The 9600-nt window shown below is 42.0% G+C and overlaps 2 protein-coding genes across 3 annotated transcripts in view; both read right to left on the bottom strand.

Moving 5' to 3' along the window:
* The window catches only part of F11 (coagulation factor XI), an 18801-nt gene extending 17618 nt beyond the window's left edge, over positions 1 to 1183 (bottom strand). Inside the window, exon 1 of one of the 2 annotated variants that reach the window (XM_034647599.1) lies at positions 548 to 1183. In XM_034647599.1, the coding sequence (XP_034503490.1) occupies positions 548 to 557 (10 nt within the window). In that variant the 5' untranslated portion in view covers positions 558 to 1183. The remainder of the gene's footprint in view (positions 1 to 547) is intronic. The other variant, XM_019803969.2, reaches the window with a different exon arrangement.
* Positions 1184 to 8036: 6853 nt separating this feature from the next.
* KLKB1 (kallikrein B1) overlaps positions 8037 to 9600 on the bottom strand; it is a 26072-nt gene continuing 24508 nt past the window's right edge. The window contains exons 14-15 of the mRNA XM_034647768.1: positions 9034 to 9280; positions 8037 to 8512 (exon numbers count right to left, since the gene is read on the bottom strand). Coding sequence (XP_034503659.1) covers positions 8333 to 8512; positions 9034 to 9280 — 427 coding nt within the window. The 3' untranslated portion in view covers positions 8037 to 8332. The remainder of the gene's footprint in view (positions 8513 to 9033; positions 9281 to 9600) is intronic.

The raw sequence follows: 9600 nt of genomic DNA, 5'->3' as shown, positions 1-9600 counted from the left end.
AACCAGAGATTTCTCATTGCCATCGTCTGACCCCTCCCCCACACCAATTTTTACACTTTTGTTTTCTCTTCCAAATTGTTTCTTTTCTTTCCATGTCTGAAGTCTCACGATAGCAATCGAAGAGCTCTAAGTGACTTTCTACTTACAAAGTTTCCCATTCTAAAAATTCTGCTGCAAATATATTCATAGACCGTCTTGGTCACCCATAAATGTACTTATCCCCACGAAACACTGAATTAACTGTTCTATAAAAAAAAAAACAACAATCAGTGAGAAACATCAAGACTTATTTTTTAATATTTATCTTGAACATCTTTTTAATTTGTAAAACACTTGTCATTGATGACAAATTACTAGCCTGCCTTCATTCTGCGTCTTCTATCACATGGGTTATAGATCAAAGCTTCCAAACTGTCAAGTCAGACAAATTTTTAAAAAGCAATCATTCCCCACTGTAAAACCTTTTTAAAGCCCCCATGATAGAAAAAGGTACTCCGAGGAATAATTGCTTGACAGAAATCTTAAATCAGAATTCTGGAAATCGTACCTGAAAACATTTTGCTGGCCTGTTCGGCGCATTCTCACTGCGCTTCCCCAGCAGTCTGCATCCCGCTCCCGGGAGCCTGTGCAGGTGCCGCTCGCGTCGGTGTTTACTTGTCCCGGCTCCAGTGTTGTGCAACCGTGTCTCTCAGAGTCTCAGGCGCATCGAAAACGTACGTCGGTCGAGCTGCTTGCTCTCTCGCTGCGTTAAACTCCTTTGGTCTCACTGTATCGTGTGTTCCAAACACGGCAGCACAGACGCTGCGAGAGAAGGGGGGCTTGCCCGGGGGCCTGAGCGGCGCGCGAACTCCCACCACGGCGTCCCTCCGCCCGCGCGTTCCAACACCAGCCGTTAATCATTAAGCCCCGCTGAGCCCGAGCCCGCGGTCGGCCGGGCGGGCGGATGCTCAGGACGGCGGGGGCCCGACCCTCCCCTGGAGGCGGGCAGGCGTCCTCCGAGTCCTCTGTTGGCACAGTCGGTTCTAAGAGGCCCAGCTCTGTTTGATTCCGCTCACAAACACGCAAGTCTAACTTCATGTGTTTGCTTTGTTTTGTTTTTGAAAAACGGGAAAATATGGGGCTTTCGTATCTTTCCGTAGACGTTGGCGCCCTGAGACGAAAGGAGAGCTAGGAAGTCACGTGTCTAGCTTTTGCAGGAAAGGCAATGGGAAAACAACAGGTCTACGCTCTTAGTCTTGGAGGGCGCCCCCTAGCGATGGGGCCTGGTGCAGTTCACAAAGAGGAAAGCTTGTGAAAGGCTTTTTGGGGGGTTTCACCTGGTCGTACTTGTTAAGCGCCTTCCCATTGACCCTGAAAGAAGGGCTGAAAGCTCTATAGAAGCCGTGGCTGAGGCATGTCCTCTGTTACTATTCATTAGTTTACTACTCATGGAACTTGAGCAGAAATCATCTTCTTGCTCTGTAAACCTGTGGGTCCTTGGCCAGGTTGCTTTATCTCGCTGAGCTTCACAATAACTAGCCCTAAGGTTGTCTATGTGATCTCCTGGAAGCCTAAAGAATTTTTTTTTAAATTAAAAACCCTTTTTAGGGGCGCCCGGGTGGCTCAATCAGTTAATTGTCTGCCTTTGGCTCAGGTCATGGTCTCTGAGTCCTAGGTTTGAGCCCCTTGCTGGGCTCCCTAAACAGTGGGGAGTTTGCTTCTCCTTCTCCCTCTGCTTGCCACTCCTTCTGCTTGTGCTCTCTCTGTGTGTCAAATAAATAAGTAAAATCTTTTTTTAAAAATCCTCTTTAGTATGTCTGATTTACATAAATTTTAGTTCCTTCACAAAAATAAGATAAATTTAAGAGAAAGATAAGTTTATGGTTCAGAGAAGACTTCTGTTTTCCATAGAGAAGCAAAATAAGATTTTACATTTATAAATGGAGTCACAATTTAAAAAATTCTGAAGATGAGAGAAGAAATAAAATTACAGGTTTGCCCCCATTTGAGACCTTGCTGAAGTTATTGGTATCAGAGGAAATACTGTGCTTTGTTCAGGGACACTGTGCAGATGGGAGTGTAATCTTCCGAGAAAATGCCACCAGTTACTTTGAGCCTCTCAATATTTGGAGATAGAGACTATTTCATTTTATGTCCATTATAACAACGTTGACATTATCTGAACAGTTTCTGAAAGTGTGTTGCGGTGCCTGGGTGGCTCAGCCGGTTAGGCGACCGACTCATTTTTTTTAACTCTTTATTTAAATTCAAGTAGCCAACATATCATACATCATTAGTTGCAGAGGTAGTTTTCACTAATGTATCAGTTTATCACTGAAGGAGGCAGTGAGAGTGTAGTGAAGTAAGGCAGATTGAAGCTTAGCCCCATATAACTTCAATGAAGACTTTTTGAAAAGAAGAGAGAAGCCAGAATTGTGTCGCAGAGGGCAGAACATTGTAAGGGGGACTTGGACTCAGAAGAGGGCTTTATGCAAAGTGCTGAGGACTGTGTGACATTCTACCTGGAAGGCGGTTCTTAGGACAGTTTTAATTCATCTATTGCCGAGATCGTGTGACCAGTCTTGACATAAGGAGTCCTTCGTGGCCCAGTCCTTAGTTTCCCACTGAAAATCAAGTACATTCCAGCTACACAAAGAGCACATATTTATGATGTGCTCCTTTTTATGAAGCTTAAATGCAGAATGGCAAATTTATGCCAAGACAGGTTTTCATGGAAAACCGATATATGAAGTTATATAAGGTCCTTACATCCCTGTATTGTTTACTCCATGAAACCCCATCTCTATCCTAAAGCTCCAATCAAAGACTATAATGATAACCTTCCAACCCTATTCAGAGAAACAGAAAGACTCTAATGACAGCTATACTCCATTGGGAAACCAGATAATATCTTCCCAAGTTTGCTTTAGCTAGTTAGCAAAACCTCTCAAGACTTTGAAGTAATATAAAAATTCCAAGATATTTTTTTTCCATTTAAATAAAAGCAGAATAGGAATCTTACTTGTATAGAAACTCTTTGAGATTACATAGACCTTCCTTTCAAACTGAGACTAAGTATTCTAAAGACGTTTTTTCAACTAATGCCACTGCAGTTTAGAATTCCAATGTCAACTACTTTTACCTTAAATGTAAAGTTCCCCCTACCCAGTGAAATAAAATGCTTTTGAAGGTAATGGAAATAGGGAATTACTAGACAAAATCTTAGGAAGAATCTAGAAGTTAGTTTACAGAGACCAAAGTGCAAGTCAGAACTTAGAAGCATTGGTGACCTAAAATCCCCCGTCTGGGACCAAGGAAACCACACAGGCACACTGCAGGTAGAGACCCCCTTCTCGGTCACAGCCACAGTCAACTTGCTCTTGGAGCTCCTCTCTCTCATCAAGATTTGCTTTGAAAAGGGGCACTGCCTCCCATGCTCTACAATCCCATTCTTGTTCCTGAAATATCCCTTTTTCATTATAAGGTTTTAATGTTGACCTTCAATCGGGGTTTCTCAACACTGCCATTATTGATATTTGGACCAGATCATTCTTTGCGGTGAGGGACTGTCCTGTGCCCTGTAGGATGGTTAGCAAAATCTCTGGCTTCTATCCACCAGATGTACCCCCTTGCCCAGGTGTGACAACCAAAAATGTCTCTAGACTTTGCCAAATGTCCCCTGAGTGGGGATTGTCCCCAGTTGAGAGCTGCTGTTTTAGATGATAATGAAAATAACAAATGATGGTTTTAAATGCCCCTGTCACCTTTTATCCTTCCCATAGAACGAGACAACACGACCGGGGCTAGAGACACTATCTGGGATACACAAATACAAATGTCATGCTCAGTCTGGCTCTGTCCTTGCCAGTGACCTTAAGCTAACCTTTGTGCCTCTTCAAGCCTTCACTGCTTCATCTTTAGAATAAAGATGCATTCATTCATTAGACATTCACTGAATGCCCATTTATATGCAATATGAATGAAAGAGAGCCTCCTTCAAAGTTGCTCACAATTTAGTGAGGAGATGGAGGTAAACAATAATTACAAGTTTTAAATTTAAATTAGAGGTCTCACACACCTTGGTGAGGAACGAGACGGATATCGGAGCCCTGGGCTAACCTTGGCTTAGATGTGCACCTGTGCTCTGTGTCCCCCGTGCGCATGCGCTGTTGTCCTCGGCAAGAACAGCGCCGGCTTCCAGCCCCGACGCTGCTACCACCCTTTTCTGGGTGGCACGGCCAGTGACCCACGCCTCCTGCTCGCTCTTCCTCGTGAGGGTGAAGTCATCCCAACCCCTTGCCTTCTTGGCCTGTCGCACATTTCTCAGTCCCACGAGGCTCTTCCTATGTGAAGGGCTCCTCTGTTCGCCCCTGTACATGAAAACATGGTGAGTAATAGAGACCATGCCAGGGCCTCGGGCCCTGGTCGGCAACTTTAAAATAATCGTTCGTACCCCAGGGGAAGTCCACATTTCAAAACTCTCCTCCCGGTTTTGCCCAAACGAGGTCATTCCCTGACCAGTGCTTGCCCAGCAAGCATTCCAAAGTCCTGGTCAAACACCCATTCGAATTAACAGAAAAAGCTGGAGATAAAGATTCTCAGAGCAAACCACTTTTTTTTTCCTTTTAAAGATAAAATGACACCCCCACAGGACAAGGACCACTGTTTTTACTGATACCAAAGTACAAGTTGAAGTGTATTTATTTGTAATTATTTCATGAAACCCAGCCAGGTTTTATAAAATCTAGAGCATTTCTGGAGAAAACTGTTGGACTTTCAGTTCCCTACTGTGTGGGGTGTGAATAACCCAGACCTCATGGTTTTCCTTCAGCCCCCCATCTTTAGCCCGTTCTACCACTTACCGTGTCTTTGAGTGTGGAAGGAAAAAAATATAATTTAGAAACTTCACTTTTCTATTTTTTCTACATATTTTGCACAATATTTTGTCAATGGTCAACTCTGTAAATGTGAAGTCAGTTTAAGTGAACTGAATCCAACAGGCTGTTATCAGTTGCAGTAATCACTGGCAAGTTTGGAATTTGTGTTCTATGCGGATTTACATCAATTTTTCCCCAGGGCTACTCCCTAGTCATAAATTTACAAGACTGAATTTGTGAAATACTCTATACCCAATGTTTCTTGAACTCCTACTGCAGAACCCAATATCCGCTGACTCCCCCACCCCCACCCCACGGAGCAGATTCCTTGCCGTCCATGAAGGCTGCGCGACGCCCGGCAGTCCCCTCCTGCACACCCAGCCCGGGGCCTTGTGCCAACGCCAGGTAACAAGGTAGGAGGCCCAAATGGAACGGCACACTAATTCTCCCGGGTTCAGAAAACCCATGTCTTTCCTGGAAAAGTGAATCTGCTACACTTGGCAGAAAAAAACCCAGGCCTACTGGCTCTTCACCCCAAGTGAGGCTGGCAGTAGTGTTCTCATGACCATGCAGGTGAGGAGGAGAGGAGAAATGACTAGCTCTACGATGGACGGAGTTCCAGGGCCGGCAATCAGGTAAGACGGATCCCAGCACAGGCCCTGTGCTAGCATGTGGAGTTGCTTACCTGGCGTTCTGTCTCACAATCAGAAGAAAACACTTGTAAATCACATTTTTTGCTATTTTATTTCACAATAATTAATCACGGAAATGTCCAGTTGCTATCTCCCGTCATTAGCGTTATTACTGATAAGCTCGCCTCCGCGTGACATTTCCCTCAGCAGCTTTGCGTGCATTGTCTCTTTTTGCCCTTATGACAAGGACACGGAGTAGATACCACTCCACGTTTTTGCAGACGAGGGCCCCAAGGCCCAGTGTTTGAATTGGACCCAAGTTGTAAAACTCACGCTACAAAGTGGGCTCTTTCCCACCTTTATAACTCTTCTTCGCGCTGCTGTCTTCATCAAAGACCGGTGTGCCCATCACCGAACTGTGTTTTCTCTAAAATCCAGTCCACATACTCAGCAACTTTGGTGTAGACACCTGGATATTCTCTGCGGGCACAGCCTTCACCCCAACTGGTGATGCCCACCAAATGCCAGATTCCGTTGTGTTTACAAACTAAGGGACCGCCCGAATCTCCCTGCGTCACAGTGGTTGGAAAAATAATAGGAAAAATGAGACATTTGCCTTTAAAATTCTGCAGTCACACTGCGCACAGCACACACATACAGTTCCTTATAGTTCTTCAGGTGTCTTACATTCCTCACTAGCTGTTGGACGTGATGAAAATAATGTAATTCAATAATGCGTGGCTGCATTTTCTGTTTAGTGCAACAAGGAAATGTTGACATCATAATCTCAATGTCAAATAAATCTAATGCTCTCACATTTTACTACAATTATTATGTGTTCAGTGGTGCTCCCTTCATATAGCATGCTTCTGCACAAATTGTAGTATATATACAATAAGATTATATATATATATATTCAGCTCATCAAAGGTTACTTAAGAAATTGTCGGATTATTTGGTTCTGAATTTTTAAAGAAAAATATAATGAAATATACTATGGAGAATATGTTTTGCAGTTGATTTTCTCAAGCGGGCCACTGTGTGTTTTTTCATAATTGAACGTATTACCTTACAGGCATCTTTCCCTCCTTCTTTATAGCCAGCACAGATCATCTGTTTGGTTACTTCATAATCTCTATATGCTTTCTGGCATTCTTCATTGGGTACCAAAGGAATATTTGCCTTTTGCAGGGTATTTTGGATTTCCCCTATGAGGTAACCAATATGAAACTTCAGAAGGAGGAAATACAATGAGTCTGAAAATACTAAAGTCTGAAAGCAAATCAGAATAATGAACTTTTCATTAAGGGCACTTCTTTAGATAAAAATAGTAAGGGTGAAAAGTAGAGTTAATCACACCAACAGGGAGAGAGAGAGAGAGAGTAAAAGAGAAAGAAATTGAGAAACAGAGAGAGAGCACACTCCCCGTATTGGTCTCTGCTGTGCGATGTTAGGACAACCCCAGCACCTCAGGCCAACCACGACTTTGCTTCCAGACTCTCTGTCATCCTCTCATCTCAAAAGAAATTTCTCAGCAATTCCTTCTTATCACCTCCAACCCCAAAGCTGGAAGTTCTTACCTTGCTGTTCTTATTTTATACGTTCAACATGATCATTTTAAAACATATGGTTTTGGGGGGGGAACCACCAAATCTCTGGCAACAGAGGAGTATTTTGTTCTTCGAGTAAATGCATGTAGAACAATTTATTTACAAATAATTATTTACATATAATACATATAAAGGACCAGTCCTTTATATGAAGTCAATTATTTACAATTTATTTACAAATAATTAAATCTCCACCAGTGTCCAGGTTCCCCTTGAACATACGCTGGGACCTCTCCTTGTTTAGTTGAGGTTACTCTTAAAATTTCTTCCTGTTTTAAGATACTAGTCAAAAACTTGAAAAATTTTGAATTCATTGAATAAAGGACTACATCAGGAAAGAAGGAAAGAGCTTGACAAGTTTAAGTATGTAAAGAATAATGCAAATATTATTCCTTATAGCGTCTATCAGGAACAAAATTTCGGAAAGGGAGAATATTCTCTTTCCTGGGAAATTCAAGGGCAATTGAGATGCACCAAGTACCCACGAACAGGGGTTCTTAAACTGGGGTCCTCGGAAAGAATTCACTTGCTCTATAAACTTAGATAGGAAAATACATCTTTATTTTCACCAATCTCCAACGGAAGTCTAACACTACCTTCAGTTATAAATGCAGGCAATAAAAATGGGAGTATTAGCAGTGTTGATGACTTTGCCATCCGTAGAGAACACAGATATTTTTGCCTCACAGTCGTGATATTATCACATGACAGTTGTGGTCAATAACTGAAAATATCAGCTGTGCTCACCACAATTTCAAAATTATGGTAGTTACTTGAAAAACTTGCTATTTAACATATCTGTTACCATATCACATCTTTTAAAAGTATTTTGATAACTCTAATATAATTTCATTGGTATCCTTCATATTTCTATGTGTTTTCCTTAAGTGCTTAAAAGAACCATTANTGTCTCACAATCAGAAGAAAACACTTGTAAATCACATTTTTTGCTATTTTATTTCACAATAATTAATCACGGAAATGTCCAGTTGCTATCTCCCGTCATTAGCGTTATTACTGATAAGCTCGCCTCCGCGTGACATTTCCCTCAGCAGCTTTGCGTGCATTGTCTCTTTTTGCCCTTATGACAAGGACACGGAGTAGATACCACTCCACGTTTTTGCAGACGAGGGCCCCAAAGCCCAGTGTTTGAATTGGACCCAAGTTGTAAAACTCACGCTACAAAGTGGGCTCTTTCCCACCTTTATAACTCTTCTTCGCGCTGCTGTCTTCATCAAAGACCGGTGTGCCCATCACCGAACTGTGTTTTCTCTAAAATCCAGTCCACATACTCAGCAACTTTGGTGTAGACACCTGGATATTCTCTGCGGGCACAGCCTTCACCCCAACTGGTGATGCCCACCAAATGCCAGATTCCGTTGTGTTTACAAACTAAGGGACCGCCCGAATCTCCCTGCGTCACAGTGGTTGGAAAAATAATAGGAAAAATGAGACATTTGCCTTTAAAATTCTGCAGTCACACTGCGCACAGCACACACATACAGTTCCTTATAGTTCTTCAGGTGTCTTACATTCCTCACTAGCTGTTGGACGTGATGAAAATAATGTAATTCAATAATGCGTGGCTGCATTTTCTGTTTAGCGCAACAAGGAAATGTTGACATCATAATCTCAATGTCAAATAAATCTAATGCTCTCACATTTTACTACAATTATTATGTGTTCAGTGGTGCTCCCTTCATATAGCATGCTTCTGCACAAATTGTAGTATATATACAATAAGATTATATATATATATATTCAGCTCATCAAAGGTTACTTAAGAAATTGTCGGATTATTTGGTTCTGAATTTTTAAAGAAAAATATAATGAAATATACTATGGAGAATATGTTTTGCAGTTGATTTTCTCAAGCGGACCACTGNATTTTCTCAAGCGGGCCACTGTGTGTTTTTTCATAATTGAACGTATTACCTTACAGGCATCTTTCCCTCCTTCTTTATAGCCAGCACAGATCATCTGTTTGGTTACTTCATAATCTCTATATGCTTTCTGGCATTCTTCATTGGGTACCAAAGGAATATTTGCCTTTTGCAGGGTATTTTGGATTTCCCCTATGAGGTAACCAATATGAAACTTCAGAAGGAGGAAATACAATGAGTCTGAAAATACTAAAGTCTGAAAGCAAATCAGAATAATGAACTTTTCATTAAGGGCATTTCTTTAGATAAAAATAGTAAGGGTGAAAAAGTAGAGTTAATCACACCAACAGAGAGAGAGAGAGTAAAAGAGAAAGAAATTGAGAAACAGAGAGAGAGCACGCTCCCCGTATTGGTCTCTGCTGTGCGATGTTAGGACAACCCCAGCACCTCAGGCCAACCAAGACTTTGCTTCCAGACTCTGTCATCCTCTCATCTCAAAAGAAATTTCTCAGCAATTCCTTCTTATCACCTCCAACCCCAAAGCTGGAAGTTCTTACCTTGCTGTTCTTATTTTATACGTTCAACATGATCATTTTAAAACATATGGTTTTGGGGGGGG

Source organism: Ailuropoda melanoleuca, chromosome 18 (genome assembly GCF_002007445.2).
Source record: "Ailuropoda melanoleuca isolate Jingjing chromosome 18, ASM200744v2, whole genome shotgun sequence".
Lineage (NCBI taxonomy): Eukaryota > Metazoa > Chordata > Mammalia > Carnivora > Ursidae > Ailuropoda > Ailuropoda melanoleuca.
The sequence above is the reverse complement of the archived record's forward strand: the minus strand, read 5'-3'. Positions and strand labels throughout refer to the sequence as shown.